General features: G+C 35.5%; 1 protein-coding gene across 1 annotated transcript; it reads left to right on the top strand.

Annotated features, from left to right (window-relative positions):
- The first annotated feature begins 2662 nt into the window (after positions 1-2662).
- On the top strand, positions 2663-4062 carry LOC139875711 (uncharacterized). Its single transcript, XM_071863021.1, has 3 exons — positions 2663-2693; positions 2768-3491; positions 3954-4062. The coding sequence occupies exons 1-3, from the start codon at positions 2663-2665 to the stop codon at positions 4060-4062; spliced, it is 864 nt and encodes a 287-aa protein (XP_071719122.1).
- The last annotated feature ends 21350 nt before the right edge of the window (positions 4063-25412 follow it).

Genomic DNA, 25412 nt, shown 5'->3' with positions numbered 1-25412 from the left:
CCAACCAAAACAGCCCCGAAATTGGTCCCGAAAACTGTTCTGGACAGCCCAGAAATCAGCCCCTGAAACTGTCACAAAACAGTCCCAAGGTGTCGCGAAATAGTCTGAAACTGTCGCAAAACAGCCTGAAACTGTCGCGAAATTGCTATCCGAAATCTGTCACGAAATCAGTTTCAGAATCAGTCCCGAACAGCCAGAAAACATCCCCGAAACGTTTCCAAACAGCCCGATAATGAACGTGTGTGTGTAGGGCGAGTGGTACGGTGATTCGTATCGAGTGTCCCTCATTCCACGTGGCTTTACATGTCCCGTTAAGTCCCGTTTAAGTTGATAATTCGTAAAGGGCTGAAATATAATGTAGCATGACTTTTGACAAAAGTTAGACCGAATGGTTGAGTTGACACGTGATTTTAAACTAATACGACATATCATTTTATAAAATATTTCATCAAGTATTTGGTCAAACGTTTAATACTTTGGTTCACTATATTAACCATTTTTAAAGATTAAAGTCCTTTGATCACTTTAAAAGTATTTTTAAATTCGTAATCATAAGTCGGTAAAAACGATTTCTTAAAATGTGCCTAAGAGTAACCTATTCATGGAGGTCCCATGAGCGCATTATTGTGACACCGATAATGTGGCATCGACCGTAGTGGTGTATTTTGTTATATCTACGGCGTCTCCTTTTGATTACCCGGTGGTGGTACGAGCTCTTTGTATTTGTTATTATATTTTGATAGGAGGCGTATGGATCGATCCTAGGATTTTGTTTTGACGGTGTACGTTCATCGTAGTGTCATACGAAACGTCACCGATATGGATGATTAGTGGAGTAGCTACCCTATGATTTCATTTTGATACTTTGTACATATTTGTTTTGACTCTTAGTGCATTATTTTATGAAATTTGCACCATGATATATGGTATTGTGGATCTATACATATTCGCGCTTTGTTTTGCAACTAAGTTTTTTTGAAAATAAGTTCATTTTGAATATAAAATTTTGCATGTCATACTATACTCCGTTATTCGTTATATCCGTTCACTGGGCTTTGGCTCAGTTGTATTCTTTGTTTTCCTTCTTATACGACAGATAATCAAGGGGGCGTTGGGAACGAGGGAAGAGTGTAGAGTGGAGTGAACTTAGCACCTTGCCTTAGAGATTTCCTTGAAGATTTAGTAGCTTATTTTGGTTTAGTAGTACTTTTGAATAAGTTTGTCAACTTTGGTTTGGACTACGGTTTGAATTCGAATAAGAATAACGTTCATTTATCTTTTATGTTACCTTTATTTATAAGTATTGGCATTCGTAAGATTAGGATCTCTACAGATGGTATCAGAGCTTAGGTTCCCTCCTGTAGAAACTTTAGACCTAAGTTATGACCTGTGAGATTTGGGTAGACTTTCGGGTTAGGATTTTCCTTCCGCTTCAACATTCTTGTTCCACTTTGAATATTCTTTTGTTATTCTTCGTACTAATTGTAACCATTAATCCTCATCTCGTTCGTAGATGGCACCAAAAAGAAAAGGAATGTCTGAGGAAGAAGTAGAAAACAAGATAAACCAAACTATCACGAAATTGTTACCCAACATTGTAGCTCAAGCTATTGACGCGATGCGTAAGCAAGGTGGTGAGACTTTTAAGCATGAAGAAGAGGATGAATATAAGGAAGATAAAACTGTAACGGGAGATGCTATTCATGTTTGGCTAGGACGGTTTCAAAAACAACGTCCTTTGTCATTCAGCACTGCTAGTACTCCTGTGGAAGCTGAGAATTGGATCACTCACATTGAGAAGATTTACCGAGTGCTTGGTTGCGAAGAGAGATTTTGGGTTCCATTGGCTGTTTATAAACTAGAGGGGGATGCTCAGCGTTGGTGGATCGCTTTGAGACAAGCAAAAGAGGGTATCGATTTTGAGGATTCATTAGATTGGGTTGATTTCAAAGAGTTGTTTTTTCGTCAGTACTTTTCTGAGGCGGAGAAAGAGGCTGTGATTCGGGAGTATGTGAATATTAAGCAAGGGAATGATGAGTCTATTAATGATTTCACAAAGAGGTTTTTGAGGCTTGTGGGTTTGATTGGGGCTGCTGCTGGGTCTGTTGAGGACCAAGCCCGTAAGTACAAGTGGGCTGTTCATGGGCGTTACCGCTCTAAAATGATTAATCTGAAATGTTTTGATGTCGCTGAGGCAGCCGATTATGCTCGGAATTTGGAGATGGAGCGAGCCAAGTATTTGGCTACTAAAAATGATGATGGTAAGAACAAGAGAGTTAAGATTGCACAACCACTATGATCTGTGCCTGCACCGACTACCAAACAGGGACAACAATCTGGGAACCAAGGGTATCGTAGTAATAATTGGAATAATAGAGGAAATCAGCAAAGGATTGACAACGGGCCAAATAATAATAACCGTGGTCAATTACAAGTGTACCGTCCCCAAGGGCAGCAAAGGGGTAATGGAAGTGGTGGTGTTAATGCCAACGCACCATGTGGGACTTGTGGAAAGAATCATCCGGGAAGAGTTTGTTATCATAGTGCGGGTTCATGTTTTGCTTGTGGAGAGGTTGGTCATTTAGCTAAGGATTGAAAGAATCCTAGACCTGGGTTTGTTCCGAGGGTTCCTCCGCTAGCTCCTGGTGGACACGTCTTTGCCATGATTGCTGCTCAGGCTGCTGACGCTACAGGTATATTTCAATCCCTATTCATTTTAAAAATATTTCCTTTGAGTTATTTGTTCATTCATTCTTGATATTATTAGGTACTATTACTGGTCATGTATTTGTACACCATCGTGTCCTCTTCGTTTTGTTTGATTCTGGCTCTACGCACTCGATTGTGTCTGTTAAGAGCTCGAAATATTTGAAAGTGTCTCCAACTTGGTTGTCTACTCCATTTACGATCTCTACCCCAATGGGTAGTGTTGAAACTATAGATCGCTTGTATCAAAACTGTCGTTTGGAATTCAATGACTGCATGTTTCCTGCAAATCTCTTTCCTATGACCATGCATGACTTTGACATTATTCTTGGAATGGATTGGTTATCTCGCCATCACGAGAATATCGATTGTTATTCTAAGAGGATTTTGTTTGGAAATCATTCTATACCCGATTGTGTCTTTAATGGTGATCTTCCTGTAAAGTCTATCAAGGTTATCTCAGCGCTTAAGGCGCAAAAGCTCATTTCACATGGTTATGTTGGTTATTTAGCTTCAATTCAGAATTTGTCTATCGAGAGTCCTTCGCTTGAAAATATTGATGTTGTTCGAGAGTTTCCCGATGTATTTCCTGACGAATTGCAGGGTTTGCCTCCAGTTCGTGAAGTTGAATTTTTGATTGATCTGATTCCTGGTTCTCAACCGATATCAAACGCTCCTTATCGTATGGCACCACTCGAGTTGCAAGAACTCAAGGAGCAATTGCAAGAGTTGATAGATTGTGGTTTTATTCGACCAAGTGTGTCCCCTTGGGGCGCGCTGGTTTTGTTTGTCAAGAAGAAGGATGGTAGCATGAGACTTTGCATTGATTATCGCGAGTTAAATCGTATTACTATTCGAAACCGTTATCCGCTTCTGCGTATTGATGATTTGTTTGATCAACTTCAAGGTTCGAAGTATTTTTCTAAAATCGATCTTAGGTCTGGGTATCATCAGCTCCGTGTTAAAGAAGAGGATATCCCTAAGACTGCTTTCCGCACTCGTTATGGGCACTATGAGTTTTTAGTGATGCCGTTTGGATTAACTAATGCTCCTGCGGCTTTCATGGATCTAATGAACCGTGTGTTCCATGAGTATTTGGATAAGTTTGTGATCGTATTCATTGATGATATCTTGGTATTCTCAAAGAGTAAAGAAGAGCATGAGAATCATCTTCGTGTTGTACTTGAAACCCTCTGAAGTAAGAAATTGTTTGCGAAGTTCTCTAAATGTGAATTCTGGTTGCAAAGAGTTGCCTTCTTGGGTCATGTTGTATCGGCTGAGGGTATAATGATGGATCCGGCAAAAGTTAAGGCTATTACAAATTGGTCAAGACCTACTTCTGTTGTTGAGGTTTGAAGTTTTCTTGGTTTAGCTGGTTATTATCGAAGATTTGTTGAAGGTTTTTCAACGATTGCCTTGCCGCTTACCAAGTTGTTGAGGAAAGGGGAAAAATTTGTGTGGACCGAGGAACGACAAAAGAGTTTTGATGAGTTAAAGAAAAGACTTGTATCCGCTCCTATTCTTGCATTGCCGTCTGGAAGTGGGGGTTTTCAAATCTATAGTGATGCTTCTAAGCATGGTTTGGGTTGTGTTTTGATGCAACATGGTAAGATAATTGCTTATGCCTCGAGGCAGTTGAAACCCTATGAGGTTAATTATCCTACTCATGATTTGGAGTTAGCTGCTGTGATTTTTGCATTGAAAATATGGAGGCATTATCTTTATGGAGAAACTTGTGATGTTTTCACCGATCACAAGAGTCTCAAATACATATTCACGTAAAAAGAGATAAATATGAGACAACGAAGGTGGCTTGAGTTATTGAAGGATTATGATGCAAACATTCAATACCATCCAGGTAAAGCGAATGTGGTAGCCGACGCTTTGAGTAGAAAGGAATTTGGTAGTATCTCATGTTTGGTTACTCACATTCGAGAATTCGAAAGACTTGATATGGGATTGAGTAAGAGAGGAGCATCTGGTATGTTGGCAAATTTAAAACTCGAGTCCGATTTAATTTCAAGAATAAAAGAGGCTCAATTGGATGATGGGGATTCGTGGACAGTGTTTCAAAATTTGGAAGAGGGTAAAGTGAAAGAGTTCAGAGAAGATGATGATGGGGTTATTTGGTGTGGGAATCGATTTTGTGTTCCTAATGATGATGCTTTTCGTGAGGCTCTATTGTTTGAGGCTCATAACTCACCTTTTTCAGTACATCCTGGTTCGACCAAAATGTATCAGGATTTAAAGCAGCACTTTTGGTGGAGTGCATGAAGAAAGACGTTGCTAGATATGTTGGGAAGTGCCTTACTTGTCAACAAGTAAAGATCGAGCACCAACGTGCTAGTGGTTTGTTGCAGCCGTTGGACATTCCCGTGTGGAAGTGGGATGATATCTCAATGGATTTCGTATGTGGTTTACCGAAGACTGTGAAAAGGCACGATGCTATTTGGGTGGTGATTGATAGATTAACTAAATCGGCACATTTCTTGCCTATTCATATGGATTATTCGGTAAGTAATCTATCCGAGTGTGATGCCCCGTACTAAATCAACATGTACGGACCATCAACAACAGGATCATTACAAGGTCAAACATTATATGTTGTTTCAAAAGAAGTTTGCATTCATAATCAAAGGTGATGTCTTAAACAACATCAAATGTTTTACAACCAAAGGTATGCCTCAATGAACAGAAGCATGTAATAATAGTACGTGACCCCAATGGTCGTTACAAATCATAGTTCAAAAGTAGTAAGGTTTGAATGCAAGGAAAAATGTTTCATGCGGTGACATCTCTAGTAAGCACATCGGAAGTCTACAAGGCATGACTAGTACAACAGCGGAAGCAAGCTAACCTTAAGCACCTGAGAAAAACATGCTTAAAAACGTCAACACAAAGGTTGGTGAGCTATAGTTTAAGTATAACAGTAATGTAAGATAGGCCACGAGATTTCAGTGCTTTAACAAGCGTTTAAATCAGTAATCCAAATCAGTATGATAAAGTATATGTTCAACCGTGGACACTCGGAAACTAACTTAACGTTTAATAATATATCACCCCCTGAAAGTACAATTGGCAAGTGCGTATGTTTACAAAGTATTAAACACTCGTTAAATGCTAGCGCGACTAGCCCGAGTGGGGATGTCAAACCCTATGGATCCATATCTAAGATTCGCGTTCACCGGTTCAAAAACCAATGACTAAACGTTACTGAGCTAAAGGGAAAGTTTCTGCCGTTGTATAACCCACACATATATAAAGTTTAAGTACTCGTGCCTAGTATGTAAAACGTAAAATGCGCATGTATTCTTAGTTCCCAAAATAAGTTAAAGTAAAAAGGGAATGCTATAACTCACAATGATAAAGTAGCGGTAAAGTATGACTCGGGAAAAGTAAGCAAGTATGTAGGTTGTCCAAACGGGTCCTAAACCTAAGTCAAATATCACTAAGTTTGTAAATTGTCCCAATAGGTTTAAATGTATGTAAATTAGGTCTTAAAGGTCATCATCATTCATCATCAAACAAAAGGTGTAAAGTAAGTTTCGTTCATGAAAGAAGTTTAAAACAAAGGCTGACTTGAATCAGTCACCACGGCCTCAATACCTATTAAAATAAGGTGAGACCAGTGGCCATGGCTCCGTATATGAGTCCTTTAGTTGTGGTAAAATTTACAGAAGCAAACTCGTCTTCGTTTGACCGTGGTGACGGTCTAAGTGCGAGTAGGTCAGAATTTTCAGCACAACGTTAAATGGACATAGTGACGATCAGAGGGCCATAAATCCTAAACCGTAACTCGGATTAAGACGAGTCCTAAATGGAAAGTTATATACTTGAACAGATATAACTGAATATCAACATTACAGTAGCCCAGGTTGTGCTGATCAGACCCATAAACAGTAAACAGTAGGTTTCCGGTGGGTTCTTGGTGCTTGATGTTCATCACGGTTCTCATCCTTGATGCATATAGCTTCAAGTGTACAACTCGTTGATGGGTTCACATAATCTTTACCAAGTTTTGACCATCATAACCCAAGTGCAAGTCTAAGATGTGTAGCACAACACAATCGAGTGTTGCAAGTGTTTTGATGAACCAAAGTTACATCAAAGTCTTAAATTTAACACATACATGAAATATAAAAGTAAATATTGAACTACAAACTTGAAAGTAAACTAACTAATCAAGATCTTAAGATGTAGAACATAGTTCTTAGTTTGATCTTGAAGATCCAAGACTCAAAAGTCTAGATCTAAAGTTATTAAGTTGAATCCTAAGTAATAAAGTTAACTTTAGTTCAAGTAAGTATGAGATCAAGATTAACTTGTAATTCTTGACCATTAATCCATAAACACGAATTTAAATGTACAAGAAATGAAGAAATAAATTTAGTAAACAAGTAGCAAGTCATGGTTGTTCATACTTTAAAGATTCAAGCCAAAGTCTTGATCTTTAAAAAAGTAAACTTTAAAGTTTACTAACATGAATTCAAGTAATGATTTTTACAACACATGAACTTTAATCTTTCAAGACATTTAATGTTGAACATAAACTAGAGAGTTTTGTTCTTGTTTGTTCTTGTAATACAATATGATAAGAAGAATTAAACTAGAAAGTTTGATTCTTGAAACTAGTAAGCAACTAACAAAGACAAGTAAGTAAACAACTACCACAACAACTAGTAAGTAATTAAACATTAAACAAGAACATGTAGCGATGATGATGAGGTGCTTTGGTTCGGTTTTGATGAAGAAGAAAGAAGAGAAGTTAAAGCTTGTTACTTATAAACTTGAGAGAGAAATGAGAGAAATAAGTTGCAAGTAAGAGTGTGTGTGTGAATTGTGAGGAATACAAGTGAGTGAAGTAGTAAAAAAAAATGAAACAAGCTCCCCTAAAGGGCCTAGTGCCGACAGTTCACAAAGGGGGAAAGGGGAGAGGAGTTGTCCACAAGATTACTTCATGCATTTGACTAAAAAGGTGGTTAATAGGTGTGTTGTTATGGGAAAGAGTTGTAACTAGATTCTTCATTCACCAACTAGTTTGCTTAAGCCTTAAAGTGATACTTTCATGGAAGTAATGGGCTAACTAGTCCATTAAAGAAGTAGGGTGGGCTCCTAAGTCCACTAACATTAATTAAAGCCCAAGTTCAAGTATTTAACAACTAAATCCAATAAAGCCCAAGTATTTAACTAGTAACTTAGTTAATTAAAATGATTAATAAAACTTAATCATGAATGTAAATAATACTCGAAGATATTATTCGTGTAATGTACGTGTGTCACAAAGACGTTTCGGGCATTCAAAAGTTAATCGCGGTAACAAGTAAATGTATATAAACAATACATTCAATAAAACTAAGTATTAATAATAATTATTAATAAATAAACGTTGGAAAAATCCAGGGTCGTTACATTACCCACCTGTTAAAAAAAATTTCGTCCCGAAATTTTAAGGAGTGACCAACAACGGTACCGTATTTGAATAAGAAGGGGCGTATCAAAGTTCCGTGAGACTCGTGGGCTCAGAAGTAAGTTATTTACCTTGAAAGGTACTTCGGCGTATGAAAGTAGGAATAGGCATATGATATTAGTTAAGTCTCTTATCCTAAGAGATCGACAAATTTGTTTCGTTTCTGTTTAACATGAGTGTGTCATCTGAATATATATCCACAAAAGGAAAGATGGTGTGTTTTAGCCTTACAGGCATCTTCAGTAAGCTGGATGCGTGAAATGCATCATGAATGTTTCTAAACCCATCTAAAACATCGAGCATTTATGTCGTAATACAAAGCTGATAGGTAGGATGGAAAATATGGTGATCACAACCCTGCGATTTGATGTCTGGGTAGTGTTAGTCATGGGTTTTACAAAACCCCTTGATTTCGGAAGGAGGCCATAGGCATAAGGAACCCGTTATTTAAGAACGTTTCATTTGAATAAATGAATTGAAATTTTAGCTAAAAGTGACCAATCGGACTTGCAAGCCATAATTACTCATAGTGTCTCCAGGGTGGTCTGAACGAACAATGAGGTATATCACCTAGTTTACCATACTACAGGTAAACCTATCCTTGGATGAAATGAAAGCACAGTTCCGTAATGTAACTTCATCGTTTCAGTTACATGTTGAAGTTAGGGTTAACGTTAACTAAAGCAACATACAGTTGCCACCAATGACGGAAGAAATATATAGAGTATCCACGTCAGTGTTGTAAATGTTTTAAGCAGTCCCCTCCCAAGGGATAACAAGATTCATAGGTTCTCAAAGTATCTTATATTACATTTCCGAAAGAAATCGCATGAAAGGTGTGATCTTTGAACGAGAGTGAACTCTCCGAGCGGTTCGTTTTGAATTTATCCATGTACCAAAGGGAATGTGCAGATGAGAAGATACGTGAACCCTTAGTCCTAACAAATGGTTTACTCCGAGTGAAAAGAATCTCCAAAAATGATGCTTGTGTCTCAACATACTGATTCATAGAGATGAGGTTTACGAGGGTGTTGTGATTTACCGTGAAGTATTGAGAACAGTAACCCACCTAGTACCTTTCCTACAATAGGGTGACCAATGAGTGTACCTCAAAAAACTCATTTATCGGCCCGCGTTTTTGTCATGTCTAGCTTTAAAAAGAATATTTTCTGGGTGCAAAGATTTTCTAACAAATTTTATAAAACCGTCATCCAAAGTGGCTCAAGAGTTTTTAATAAAGATCTTAATAGTAAGTTTCATCTCTAATAGAGGGCGAGAAAAAGTGTGATCCATACATGGTGTAGTCTAATATGAAAACCTTTAATAAAATCAACTAAGGGAGTTTTGAAAAAAAAAAAAAACCTTTAACCGTTTGTTGTGACAACGTAAACGGAACGAAGTTCCTAGTAAATTTAGAAGTAGGTACAACGTGTACCATTTTGCACAAAACTATTTGACTTAAGTTGAATAACTCGGTAAAGGAGCGGTTTTTAAATAATTTGAAGATATAACTTAGTATCAAAATAAGTAAGTATAATTTTATACATATATGGTTTTATAAATTGTATAAGTAACATGAAGTTTTTAGTACTTTCATTGTCTGTAAATCTTGTGAGGACCGCACAGTAAACAACGTGTAAAAATTTTGATAAACATAGTTTTTCGTATTTCAAAGGTTACGAGTTGAAAAAGATTGAGTGGAAAAACTTTAAATCATCGGGTAACCAGTTACTAGGTAATGAAAACTAATGACATAAATGTAGTTTGGTAATTATCAGGACACAAGTCTTTGGGCCAAATATTTACGTGCGAAGCCGTTGCTAAAAGTGAGGTACGAAGGATAGAGCACGAGGATGAGAAGTTAATTGCTTCTTGAATTTGTAAAGTGCCAAACAGGTCATGACTAGTATTAAAGTCAGAATAATGATGGTGTTAATACCACTAAATGAGAATCCCTTGGAATGAGTCAGGACTTAGAGTTATGTAAGAAAGAGTATTGTTCCAACAGGTGTGGTGAAATAAATCCATGGGGTAACGCAATAGTTTTGAATGGTTTAAGTGTCAGTGAATGCCCGAAGGCCTTGCATGACGTGGTAGTCAGTGCCTTTATCACATGCACATGAATCTCTCGATTTCGACGGTTATAGAGCCTCCATGATGACTTGGATACGGATAAACAACGAAAAATTTTATATAATAAGCCACGAAAGTTTTATAGAATTTGTTGATGGTGACCATGTAAGAGAAGAAACGAAGTTCTTAGTAAATTAGGGTTATGTACAACATGTACCGTTCAAAGTATAATATCTTTTGAATAAAAGACTTGATTTGTAAAAGTGAAAGTAAAGTTTCATATGTATTTGTCAAAAATAAGTAATCATTTACATCATTTTATATAACGGGTACTATTTCAAAAATTAGCATGAATGGTAAACAAAATAAATTTATTTTTATAAAGCTTTGAGAGGATAGCACAGTAAAACAATGTGTGTAAAGTTTTGGCAAACAAAATTTCATATTCCGGAGGTTACAAGTTGGAAAAGATTGATCAGAATAGTGTAAAAGACTTTTGAAAATTTCAAGTGATATTTGAGGTAATAAAAATCATTGAATTTATATGTGTTTGACGACTATTAGTAGGGCATAAGTCCCTTGACCAAAAATGCTTAAGTGTGAAGTTGTTGCTTATAAGTGAGATACGAATGGGAGAGTATGAGGATGAGAATTAACCACTCATTGATTTTAGGAAAAAAATTTCGAACTGATATGACTAATATCAAAGTAAGAAGGATAATGTTGTGGTTATCATCGAATAAGAAGTTCCTCATAATAAGTTAGGATTTAGAGTTGCGTAAGAATGAGTGTCAAAAGAGATTCTTGGGTAATCTTTAATATAGAGTTTGAATTGCTGAAGTGACGGAATACAATTTCCTTTAAGTATCGTTGTGCAAGTTTGTCCATTGTATCGGTTTCTCCCATGGCTAGAAAGTGAGTAGTTTTGGCAAGATGGTCAATAATAACCCAGATGATGTCCTAACCACCTTACCGTCTTTGGTAGCTTAGTGATGAATTTCTCCCCATTTCCGTTGTGGGATTTCGGGTTGTTGTCATGTAACTAATAAGGTTCAGTTTTCGGGCTACACCTCTTCCCATAATAGTTTCACCATTCTTGCGAGGTATACGAATAAATTTTTCCTCATTATAAATAAGTTCCGCTTTCATCCTTGGAAGTCAGTTCGTTCCAAATATTTCATCAAACTTCCTAACTTGATGAGTATTAAGTTAATCTTAAAGTTCATCCCCACTATTGCATCCAATTTCCCAAATTGATGGGTGGTAGGTAAATCTTAGGGTTCATCCCAACCAATCTTATTATACTGCTATGAAAATTTTATCAATCTTCTCAAATAACATATGCCTGTACGTAGGTAACTAATCCCTTTCAACTACTACATTAAAACTCCCAAGTTTGGTTAATATGAGGTCATCTCCAAATGACCCACCTGTTAATCTTAAAGTACTACCTTAAATTATTCCTCTATCTCTACCAGCTTACCATTTGCTGGTCCTATAGAATACTTAACTCTCATGGTTGTTAATGGTTTATTAGTCATAACACTAAGGTGCTTAAATATAAGGTTTCTATCGCTCCAGTATTAAATAACCTTGAGACAATAAAACGTTGCGATGAAACGTTGTGATACCATCTGTAACACCCCAGGTAAAACGTTCCCCGTCGCATGATATTGTTCGCTTTGCAGAGATAGGGACGTTCCCTAACCAAAATCAGGATCCATGTGGGTTTCCATAACTAAGATAGCGATTGCTTTACCGCAAGTAATTTTAAGGTTTTTCTTATATGGGAACTTTTTCCTTAAATGTCCAGTGTGTCGATATCTATAGCAAGTTTTTGGGTTATCAATTCTGCAATCAAGGCCCCTCTTGTACAGTATCTTGGCTACGTGATTATTCTTTCCCTACCTTTAACAGGCTACAATGTGTATGCTCAAGTGATTCCTGACAAAATTTTCTCTGGATCACCCCATATTCCTCATGTAGTAACATTGGAACTTCTGCATGATTTACTTCAATATAATCACGCTGGCCTGGCGTCATTATATTGTACTAAATCGTACGTTCATTCCAATATCATTCCATATGGTCAATGTAACGTGATCACTTCCAATTATACACAATTTCATCTAACGGTGCTTTATCTATGCCATCTCAAAACAGAATTTACATAACTAATCTCATAGTTTCTCGATGTGGGTGCGTAGGTTCCGTAGATCATGCATTAATGCCTAAATGTCCCGAAGTTTCTTCAAAATATTCGGGTTCAAGTAACGCCGTTAGATTCCCTCCTAGAAATTCAATCTGGGTCTCGTGTCGAGTTGTACGTGTAGCAAGTAGTGATATGATATGTCTCGAGGTGACTCCCAAGTCTTTGGGTATGGCTGAGCATCAGTAGAAGACACTATGACCTCATTAAAGGGAATGCCTTCCCGACTTCTCCAATGTCTAGGAGTGGTAGGGACCTAAGTCCAGAAGTGTCGTTAGATCGTCAAGCAGTGGTGAAGAATGAAAGAGTTAAGTGACGGTAATGAAAGCGTACAGGGTATGTGTCAACTGAACAATCTTCTAGATTGCGTGAAGTAATGTTTTGATCTCTGGAATAGTGGAACAGTAGTAACAGGTGGACTACACTACTAGTTCTTAGGGTTAGACGAGTGGGAAGGTAGTTCAGGAAAATATCTGAACTGGGAAGGATAAGTTCTCCAAGTAGGTATAGCGAATAGTAGGCATGTAGCAAGAGCGTAACCAGGCATATCAACTACAGCAGCCTAGATCATTTACAGCAGCACGTAGCATGGCAATAGTAACAGTATCATACCGAAGTAACATGCTAAAAGCAGATGGCAGCATGCAGTAGCGAGAGTAAGCAAAAGCATACGGCGAGTTTACATAGCAGTAAAGGAAACGGTAGCACGCAACAAGTTCATATAGTAGTAGAAGTAGGTAGTGGCATGCAGTAGTAGTAAGCAGTAACATACAGTAATATAACACAGCAGCATGCAGCAGGTTCTGCAGAAACAAGTAAACTAGCAAGTTGTAGATTAGTCCTATTAGTGAATCCTACTCGGTCCGGTCTAGACTCACTAATGCAACCTAATTCCCTACAACCAATGCTCTGATACCAAATGTGATGCCCCGTACTAAATCAACATGTACGGACCATCAACAACAGGATCATTACAAGGTCAAACACTATATGTTGTTTCAAAAGAAGTTTGCATTCATAATCAAAGGTGATGTCTTAAACAACATCAAATGTTTTACAACCAAAGGTATGCCTCAATGAACAGAAGCATGTAATAATAGTACGTGACCCCAATGGTCGTTACAAATCATAGTTCAAAAGTAGTAAGGTTTGAATGCAAGGAAAAATATTTCATGCGGTGACATCTCTAGTAAGCACAGCGGAAGTCTACAAGGCATGACTAGTACAACAGTGGAAGCAAGCTAACCTTAAGCACCTGAGAAAAACATGCTTAAAAACGTCAACACAAAGGTTGGTGAGCTATAGTTTAAGTATAACAGTAATGTAAGGTAGGCCACGAGATTTCAGTGCTTTAACAAGCGTTTAAATCAGTAATCCAAATCAGTATGATAAAGTATATGTTCAACCGTGGGCACTCGGTAACTAACTTAACGTTTAATAATATATCACCCCCTGAAAGTACACTTGGAAAGTGCGTATGTTTACGAAGTATTACACACTCGTTAAATGCTAGCGCGACTAGCCCGAGTGGGGATGTCAAACCCTATGGATCCATATCTAAGATTCGCGTTCACCGGTTCAAAAACCAATGACTAAACGTTACCGAGCTAAAGGGAAAGTTTCTGCCGTTGTATAACCCACACATATATAAAGTTTAAGTACTCGTGCCTAGTATGTAAAATGTAAAATGCGCATGTATTCTCAGTTCCCAAAATAAGTTAAAGTAAAAAGGGAATGCTATAACTCACAATGATAAAGTAGCGGTAAAGTATTACTCGGGAAAAGTAAGCAAGTATATAGGTTGTCCAAACGGGACCTCAACCTAAGTCAAATATCACTAAGTCAGTAAATCGTTCTAATAGGTTTAAATGTATGTAAATTAGGTCTTAAAGGTCATCATCATTCATCATCAAACAAAAGGTGTAAAGTAAGTTTCGTTCATGAAAGAAGTTTAAAACAAAGGCTGACTTGAATCAGTCACCACGGCCTCAATACCTACTGAAATAAGGTGAGACCAGTGGCCATGGCTCCGTATATGAGTTCTTTAGTTGTGGTAAAATTTAAAGAAGCAAACTAATCTTCATTTGACCGTGGTGACGGTCTAAGTGCGAGTAGGTCAGAATTTTCAGCACAACGTTAAATGGACATAGTGACGATCGGAGGGCCATAAATCCTAAACCGTAACTCAGATTAAGACGAGTCCTAAATGGAAAGTTATCTACTCGAACAGAGATAACTGAATATCAACATTAAAGTAGCCTAGGTTGTACTGATCAGACCCAGAAATAGTAAACAGTAGGTTTCCGGTGGGTTCTTGGTGCTTGATGTTCATCACGGTTCTCATCCTTGATGCATATAGCTTCAAGTGTACAACTCGTTGATGGGTTCACATCATCTTTACCAAGTTTTGACCATCATAACCCAAGTGCAAGTCTAAGATGTGTAGCACAACACAATCAAGTGTTGCAAGTGTTTTGATGAACCAAAGTTACATCAAAGTCTTAGATTTAATACATACATGAAATATAAAAGTAATATTGAACTACAAACTTGAAAGTAAACTAACTAATCAAGATCTTAAGATGTAGAACATAGTTCTTAGTTTGATCTTGAAGATCCAAGACTCAAAAGTCTAGATCTAAAGTTATTAAGTTGAATCCTAAGTAATAAAGTTAACTTTAGTTCAAGTAAGTATGAGATCAAGATTAACTTGTAATTCTTGACCATTAATCCATAAACACGAATTTAAATGTACAAGAAATGAAGAAATAAATTTAGTAAACAAGTAGCAAGTCATGGTTGTTCATACTTTAAAGATTCAAGCCAAAGTCTTGATCTTTAAGAAAGTAAACTTTAAAGTTTACTAACATGAATTCAAGTAATGATTTTTACAACACATGAACTTTAATTTTAATGTAGAACATAAACTAGAGAGTTTTGTTCTTGTTTGTTCTTGTAATATAAGATGATAAGAAGAATTAAACTAGAAAGTTTGATTCTTGTAACTAGTAAGCAACTAACAAAGACAAGTAAGTAAACAACTACCACAACAACTAGTAAGTAATTAAACATTAAACAAGAACATGTAGTGATGATGATGAGGTGCTTTGGTTCAGTTTTGATGAAGAAGAAAGAAGAGAAGTTAAAGCTTGTTACTTACAAACTTGAGAGAGAAATAAGAGAAATAAGTTGCAAGTAAGAGTGTGTGTGTGAATTGTGAGGAATACAAGTGAGTTAAGTAGTAAAAAAAAAATGAAACAAGCTCCCCTAAAGGGCCTAGTGACGACGGTTCACAAAGGGGGAAAGGGGAGAGGAGTTGTCCACAAGATTACTTCATGCATTTGACTAAAAAGGTGGTTAATAGATGTGTTGTTATGGGAAAGAGTTGTAACTAGATTCTTCATTCACCAACTAGTTTGCTTAAGCCTTAAAGTGATACTTTCATGGAAGTAATGGGCTAACTAGTCCATTAAAGGAGTAGGGTGGGCTCCTAAGTCCACTAACATTAATTAAAGCCCAAGTTCAAGTATTTCACAACTAAATCCAATAAAGCCCAAGTAATTAACTAGTAACTTAGTTAATTAAAATGATTAATAAAGCTTAATCATGAATGTAAATAATACTCGAAGATATTATTCGTGTAATGTACGTGTGTCACAAAGACGTTTCGGGCATTCAAAAGTTAATCGCGGTAACAAGTAAATGTATATAAACAATACATTCAATAAAACTAAGTATTAATAATAATTATTAATAAATAAACGTTGAAAAAATCCAGGGTCGTTACACCGAGCTTTTTCAGCAAGAAATTGTGAGATTACACGGGGTCCCTTCGTCCATCGTATCCGATCGTGACCCTCGATTTACATCTAGATTTTGGAAGGGGCTACAGAAAGCTTGGGGTACGCGATTGAAGCTTAGTACTGCTTTTCATCCACAAACTGATGGACAGTCTGAGCATACGATATAGATTTTGGAAGATATGCTTCGAGCGTGTGCCCTAGATTGGAAGGGAAATTGGGATGAGTACTTATGTTTGGTGGAGTTTGCCTATAATAATAGTTGGCAGGCTAGTATCTGTATGGCGCCATTTGAGATGCTTTATGGTCGAAAGTGTAGAGCGCCAGTTTGTTGGAATGAAACGGGAGAGAAACTGATTGAAGGACCTGAGTTGGTTAGAGTGACTAATGAAAAGGTCGCTATAGCTACGAATCGACTGAAGGAAGCCCAATAGAGACAGAAAGTATATGCCGATAAACACCGACGTTCGTTAGAGTTTGTTGTGGGTGATAAGGTGTTTTTAAAGGTGTCACCTTGGAACGGTATACGACGTTTTGGTTTGAAATGAAAGCTCAGTCCTCGATATATTGGCCCATATGAGATATTGGATCGAGTTGGTGAAGTATCTTATCGTTAAGCATTACCGCCACAGTTATCTCATGTTCATAACGTATTTCACGTATCATAGTTGCGGGGTTACAACTATCATCCATTGCACGTGGTGCAATATCCTTTTTCTGAAATTCGAGCTGATCTTTCTTATGTTGAAGAGCCCGAGGCTATTATAGAACGTGAGGAGAGAGTAACTCGCAAAAGCTCCACTCCTTTCGTTAAAGTTCAATGGAAGAATCATTCTGCTAGTGAGGCCACTTGGGAACTCGAGGAAACCATGCGGGCCGAGCACCCTCATTTGTTTGCTAATTGGTGCGTTTCGATTCTATAACTTCTTTCAATTTCGAAGACGAAATTTTTTTAAGTAGGTGGAGTTGTATTATCCTACCAAACTAAAACAATTTAAAAAAAAATCATAATTAGTATTAATCATTGTTACAAACTATAATACCCAAATTAAGATTAAGATAATATATAAGATTGAAACATATGTAATTAGTGTTATATGAGTTGATTAGTAAATTAATAACAAAATATCTCAACTACTAATATTAAGAACGTATATACAAACACAAATGGTATTATGTTAGACATGGATTAATTAAAATTGTCAAATGCTAGTAACTTACATAGAATTTTAAATGCCAACATTTATTAAAAAGGAATGGGATAGGTCTCATGGAGTTATATATCTACAAGTATCATCCATTTAGAAATTTCTTTACAAAACCAAATGAAATATTCATCAAGTTGATAGCAATTTTACTTACTACAATCCATCATAATTTTAAGAGGAAGACAATAGAAAATTCAAAGAAGATACAAAGTATTTGCGGGTCTATTTTCGGTCCTAACACAATCACGTTTTAGAGGTAACTACTAACCATAATCTTTATTATTGATGTATAAATTTTTATTGGCTATCTTAATCAACTTATTGGTTTAGATTGACTACATATCACTTTGATTATAATGAAGATGAGTTGTTAAGATTTTGGGTACAAATGGGTATCTTTGTGAATATTGATCATAAACAACTTGTAGACATATGTTTATTAAAGGAGTATTTTAAACTTATATGTAAGCGTAAATATGTGACTAGTACATCAAAGTGATAATTTCACACATATAATTACCTTTTTAATAATGAGACTATTATTTTATTTTCTCCATATGTGTAATCCCCATATGTATACATATACTGATTACTCGTATCTGTTGCAAAGTAAAGTACACATATTAAACTATGGGCATCAATAAATGATTAAAAAAGAGCTTATTGAAAAGTGTACAAATTTTTAGGGTCTCTGTTCTTCTTATAAATTGATACGCGTACTTATAAAGTTGTAAATAAGAATTAATGGGCATTGAGGTTTAGCCATAGATGTGTAAATCTATCGACTATAAAGAGACATGTGACCACTATTAATATTAACACACTAAAATCTTATAAGATGTAATTTGCTAAACGAGAAGAATTTAAAAATGAAACGATAGTATAAACTTGGGTGGATATCCATATTTATAATATAGAAGGGAGATAGAAACCGATTTTGGAGTCCATATTTTCAACCAAGATAGTGGAACTTTTGAGTCTTAAAATTTGTATGTTACAAACAACTTGAAATTGAAAGTCATAATAATAATATATGGTAGTCTAACTAAACCGTTAGTATAAAACTCATACAACTATTTGGATTGAAATAAACATATAAGAATCGTATGGTAATACTACTAAATAAAGGATATTACATACTCCCTATTTGAATGCGTTTTGTACTCATACGTGTGTGTTCCTTAGATTTGGCTCGGTGATCGCATTCTTTCGTGGTGTTTTATTGTTCTTGGAACTTCTTCATTCAACATAAGGTATGGATATTCTAGGTGGTTCTAGGATCGCTTCGGTAAATCTTTCCTCTCAAAACTTTGTTTCGAATTGTATAAGTATTATTGTATGACATGCTTGTTTAAAATTGTTTGTCTATTAGCCTTTGAAATGTGTTATGTTTTTCTCATTTTGGATGTACTAACGAAGTTTCTAATTATGTTTGTTAATTGAGGAATCATAATACTTTGGTGTTTGTAAATTGTGCCAAAACCGTGTCTCAAAAATCCAACCAAAACAGCCCCGAAATTGGTCCCGAAAACTGTTCCGGACAGCCCCGAAATCAGCCCCTGAAACTGTCACAAAACAGTCCCAAGGTGTCACGAAATAGTCTGAAACTATCGCGAAACAGCCTGAAACTGTCGCGAAATTGCTGTCCGAAATCTGTCACGAAATCAGTTTCAGAATCAGTCCCGAACAGCCCGAAAACAGCCCCGAAACGTTTCCAAACAGCCCGGTAATGAACGTGTGTGTAGGGTGAGTGGTACGGTAATTCGTATCGAGTGTCCCTCATTCCACGTGGCTTTACATGTCCCGTTAAGTCCCGTTTAAGTTGATAATTCGTAAAGGGCTAAAATATAATGTAGCATGACTTTTGACAAAAGTTAGACCGAATGGTTGAGTTGACAGGTGATTTTAAACTAATACGACATATCATTTTATAAAATATTTCATTAAGTATTTGGTCAAACGTTTAATACTTTGGTTCACTATATTAACCATTTTTAAAGATTAAAGTCCTTTGATCACTTTAAAAGTATTTTTAAATTCGTAATCATAAGTCGGTAAAAATGATTTCTTAAAATGTGCCTAAGAGTAACCTATTCATGGAGGTCCCATGAGCGCATTATTTTAACACCGATAATGTGGCATCGACCGTAGCGGTGTATTTTGTTATATCTACTGAAATGTCCCGTTCTTATTGATTAAAAACGTTCCATATTAATTGATTCCGTTACGAGGTTTTGACCTCTATATGAGACGTTTTTCAAAGACTGCATTCATTTTTAAAACAAACCATAACCTTTATTTCATAAATAAAGGTTTAAAAAGCTTTACGTAGATTATCAAATAATGATAATCTAAAATATCCTGTTTACACACGACCATTACATAATGGTTTACAATACAAATATGTTACATCGAAATCAGTTTCTTGAATGCAGTTTTTACACAATATCATACAAACATGGACTCCAAATTTTGTCCTTATTTTAGTATGCAACAGCGGAAGCTCTTAGTATTCACCTGAGGATAAACATGCTTTAAACGTCAACAAAAATGTTGGTGAGTTATAGGTTTAACCTATATATATCAAATCGTAACAATAGACCACAAGATTTCATATTTCAATACACATCCCATACATAGAGATAAAAATCATTCATATGGTGAACACTTGGTAACCGACATTAACAAGATGCATATATAAGAATATCCCCATCATTCCGCGACACCCTTTGGATATGATATAAATTTCGAAGTACTAAAGCATCCGGTACTTTGGATGGGGTTTGTTAGGCCCAATAGATCTATCTTTAGGATTCGCGTCAATTAGGGTGTCTGTTCCCTAATTCTTAGATTACCAGACTTAATAAAAAGGGGCATATTCGATTTCGATAATTCAACCATAGAATGTAGTTTCACGTACTTGTGTCTATTTTGTAAATCATTTATAAAACCTGCATGTATTCTCATCCCAAAAATATTAGATTTTAAAAGTGGGACTATAACTCACTTTCACAGATTTTTACTTCGTCGGGAAGTAAGACTTGGCCACTGGTTGATTCACGAACCTATAACAATATATACATATATATCAAAGTATGTTCAAAATATATTTACAACACTTTTAATATATTTTGATGTTTTAAGTTTATTAAGTCAGCTGTCCTCGTTAGTAACCTACAACTAGTTGTCCACAGTTAGATGTACAAAAATAAATCGATAAATATTATCTTGAATCAATTCACGACCCAGTGTATACGTATCTCAGTATTGATCACAACTCAAACTATATATATTTTGGAATCAACCTCAACCCTATATAGCTAACTCCAACATTCACATATAGAGTGTCTATGGTTGTTCCGAAATATATATAGATGTGTCGACATGATAGGTCGAAACATTGTATACGTGTCTATGGTATCTCAAGATTACATAATATACAATACAAGTTGATTAAGTTATGGTTGGAATAGATTTGTTACCAATTTTCACGTAGCTAAAATGAGAAAAATTATCCAATCTTGTTTTACCCATAACTTCTTCATTTTAAATTCGTTTTGAGTGAATCAAATTGCTATGGTTTCATATTGAACTATATTTTATGAATCTAAACAGAAAAAGTATAGGTTTATAGTCGGAAAAATAAGTTACAAATCATTTTTGTAAAGGTAGTCATTTCAGTCGAAAGAACGACGTCTAGATGACCATTTTAGAAAACATACTTCCACTTTGAGTTTAACCATAATTTTTGGATAGAGTTTCATGTTCATAATAAAAATAATTTTCCCAGAATAATAACTTTTAAATCAAAGTTTATCATAGTTTTTAATTAACTAACCCAAAACAGCCCGCGGTGTTACTACGACGGCGTAAATCCGGTTTTACGGTGTTTTTTGTGTTTCCAGGTTTTAAATCATTAAGTTAGCATATCATATAGATATAGAACATGTGTTTAGTTGATTTTAAAAGTCAAGTTAGAAGGATTAACTTTTATTTGCGAACAAGTTTAGAATTAACTAAACTATGTTCTAGTGATTACTAGTTTAAACCTTCGAATAAGATAGCTTTATATGTATGAATCGAATGATGTTATGAACATCATTACTACCTCAAGTTCCTTGTATAAACCTACTGGAAATGAGAAAAATAGATCTAGCTTCAAAGGATCCTTGGATGGCTTGAAAGTTCTTGAAGCAGAATCATGACACGAAAACAATTTCAAGTAAGATTTCCACTCGAAATAAGATTGTTATAGTTATAGAAATTGAATTAAAGTTTGAATATGATTATTACCTTGTATTAGAAAGATAACCTACTGTAAGTAACAAAGGTTTCTTGATCTTGGATGATTACTTGGAATGGATTTAGAAAACTTGGAAGTAAACTTGCAATCTTGGAAGTATTCTTGATTTTATGAAACTAGAACTTTTGAAATTTATGAAGAACACTTAGAACTTGAAGATAGAACTTGAGAGAGATTAATTAGATGAAGAAAATTGAAGAATGAAAGTGTCTGTAGGTGTTTTTGGTCATTGGTGTATGGATTAGATATAAAGGATATGTAATTTTGTTTTCATGTAAATAAGTCATGAATGATTACTCATATTTTTGTAATTTTATGAGATATTTCATGCTAGTTGCTAAATGATGGTTCTCACATGTGTTAGGTGACTCACATGGGCTGCTAAGAGCTGATCATTGGAGTGTATATACCAATAGTACATACATCTAAAAGCTATGTATTGTACGAGTACGAATACGGGTGCATACGAGTAGAATTGTTGATGAAACTGAACGAGGATGTAATTGTAAGCATTTTTGTTAAGTAGAAGTATTTTGATAAGTGTCTTGAAGTCTTTCAAAAGTGTATGAATACATATTAAAACACTACATGTATATACATTTTAACTGAGTCGTTAAGTCATCGTTAGTCGTTACATGTAAATGTTGTTTTGAAATCTTTAGGTTAACGATCTTGTTGAATGTTGTTAACCTATTGTTTATTATAACAAATGAGATGTTAAATTGTTATATTATCATGATATTATGATATATAATATATCTTAGTATGATATATATACAGTTAAATGTCGTTACAACGATAATCGTTACATATATGTCTCGTTTCGAAATCATTAAGTTAGTAGTCTTATTTTTACATATGTATTTCATTGTTAATACACTTAATAATATATTTACTTATCATTTAACATAATTAACCAAGTGTATCAATATCTTAATATGATTCATATGTGTAACGACCCTGGAATTTACAACATTTATTTATTAATAATTATTATTATTAATACGTGTGATTAAACGAATGTATGTTATTACATTTACATGTTGCCTTAATTGCCCGTACTTGACTTTTTATGGCCCGGAACGTCTCTGCGACACACGAAACTTCACGAATAATATATTTAAATATTATTTGCATTCATGATTAAGTTTTATTAATCATTTTAATTAACTAAAGCTATTAGTTAGTTACTTGGGCTTAAGTTGGACTTTTATTGGATTACTTGCTAACTACTTGCAAACTTGGGCCTTTTAGTGTTAATGGACTTGTGTAAGCCCACCCTACTTATATTTATGAATTAACTAGCCCACATGACACTTGTAAGTATTAGTTTAGCATGTAACTAGTTAGTTTTACCATTAGGAATCTTGTTGGCTCACTATCCCCATGCAAACCCATCTATTATCCAACTTTATGAACTTTACCATGCAAATGACCACCAAACTTCTCCCTCCCCCCCTTGTTTCTCTGCTGGCCGATGGTTGAAGGCCCCATTAGGGGTGCCTTTTGCCTTCATTCTTCACTTCATACACTCCTTGTTTGCTCTCTCAAAACACACACAAAATACTTGGACATTTTTCTCTCTTTTTCTCTCAAGATCTCTTTGTTCTTTGTAAGTAAACTTGAACAACTTCTTCTTCTCTTTTCCTTGCTTAAAAACCGACTCCTAACACTCTTAAATCATCATCATTAAGCTTTGTTTCTTTTAATCTTTTGATACTTGTGTTTGATTACTTGTTGTTGTTAATTTGTTACAAGTAATTGTTAGTTAATCTTACTTAGTTCCAAGAATCAAACTTTCTAGTTTTGATTCTTCATAACATCTTGTATTTATCAAGAACACAAGAACTAAACTTACTAGTTTATATTCTACTTATTTTGTTTCAAAAAAATTAAAGTTCATAGTTGTATAAACTCATTACTTGTAGTTCTTAAAGTGACTTTGAAGTTACTTCACTTAAAGATCAACTTTGGTTGAATCTTTAAAAGTATGAGCAACTATGAATCATTTTCTTGTTTACTTAAGTTACTACTTCATTTATGCACTTTATTTACATGTTGTTAGTTTTTTTTGGTCAAGTACTACAAGTTAGACTTGATCTCATAATTTTATTGAACTTAAAAGTTAACTTATAAGTTTCAAGAACATAGAAGTGTAACTTACTAGTTACAACTTCAAATACCTTTGAAAGATCCAAGTTATCTAGCTTATGGTCTTCTTAATTTGTCATAAACAAAAGCTATAAAGTTTACATACACTTTACTAGTTGATAATTTAAGTTTATAACTTGTTTTTACTTCTAAAGTTCATGTAAGTGTTGAAACTAAGACTTTGATGTAACTTTGGTTCATCAAACCTCATACAACTCTTAAGTGAGTTGATCTACATGTCTTGAGACTCACACTTGTGTTATAATCGTCAAAATTTAGTTGTATTACTTTTACATTTCATGTGTGTGCTAAATCTAAGACCTTGATGTAACTTTGGTTCATCAAAACACTTACAACACTTAGATGAGTTGTTCTTCATGTCTTAGACTTGCACTTGAGTTATGATGGACAAACCTTGGTCAAGATGATGTTAACACATCAACGAGTTTTACACTTGAAGCTATACGCATCAAGGATGAGAACCATGATGAGCATCAAGCACCAAGACACCGGAACTCACCTAAAACCCACTGTTTCTGTCCAAAAGTTTCTGTTCAGCTATTTATGGAACAGACCCGTGGACCTGGGCTGTTCTAACCTTGATTTTTAGATAGAACTTTTCGAGTAGATAACTTTTCATATAGAACTCGTCTTAATCCGAGTTACGGTTTAGGATTTATGGCCCTCCGATCGTCACTATGTCCTTTAACGTTGTGCAGAAATTTCTGACCTACTCGCACTTAGACCGTCGCCGCGGTCAAACCAAGACGAGTTTGATTCTGTAAATTTTACCACACTTAAGGGACTTATAGACGGAGCCATGGCCACTGGTCTCACCTTAATTCAGTAAGGATAGAGGCCGTGGTGACTGACTGAAGTCAGACCTTGTTTTAAACTACTTTCATAAACGAAACTTACTTTACGCCTTTTGATTGATGATGAATGATGATGACCCTTAAGACCTTAATTACATACTTTTAAACCTATTAAGACGATTTACTGACCTAGTACTATTTGACTTAGGTTGAGGACTTCGGACCATTTACTTGCACACCTTTACCGGACCGACTTTACGACTACATTATCATTGTGAGTTATAGCATTCCCTTTTTACTTTAACTTATTTTGGGAACTGAGAATGCATGCGGATTTTATGTTTTACATACTAGGCACGAGTACTTAAACTTTATATATGTGTGGGTTATAAAACGGCAGAAACATTCCCTTTAGCTCGGTAACGTTTAATCATTGGTTTATGAACCGGTGAACGCGAATCTTAGATATGGATCCATAGGGTTTGACATCCCCACTCGGGCTAGTAGCGCTAGCAGTCAACGAGTGTTTAATACTTCATAAACATACGCACTCGCCAAGTGTACTTTCAGGGGGTATTTTAAACGTTAAGTTAGTTACCAAGTGCCCACGGTTAACATATACTTTATCATACTGTTTTGAAACGCTCTTTGTAGCACTGAAATCTCGTGGCCTACCTTAC

The sequence above is a fragment of the Rutidosis leptorrhynchoides genome, chromosome 11 (assembly GCF_046630445.1).
Source record: "Rutidosis leptorrhynchoides isolate AG116_Rl617_1_P2 chromosome 11, CSIRO_AGI_Rlap_v1, whole genome shotgun sequence".
Lineage (NCBI taxonomy): Eukaryota > Viridiplantae > Streptophyta > Magnoliopsida > Asterales > Asteraceae > Rutidosis > Rutidosis leptorrhynchoides.
Note: the sequence above shows the minus strand (reverse complement) of the source record. Positions and strands in the feature narration are given on the sequence as shown.

Excerpts from the sequence above, each read along its gene's own strand:
- LOC139875711 (XM_071863021.1), top strand. The coding sequence starts at position 2,663 with ATGATTGCTGCTCAGGCTGCTGACGCTACAG. Across the intron at positions 2,694-2,767 it reads TCAGGCTGCTGACGCTACAG|GTACTATTACTGGTCATGTA; the intron begins GTATATTTCAAT and ends TGATATTATTAG. Across the intron at positions 3,492-3,953 it reads CCTTGGGGCGCGCTGGTTTT|AGTTGCCTTCTTGGGTCATG; the intron begins GTTTGTCAAGAA and ends CTGGTTGCAAAG.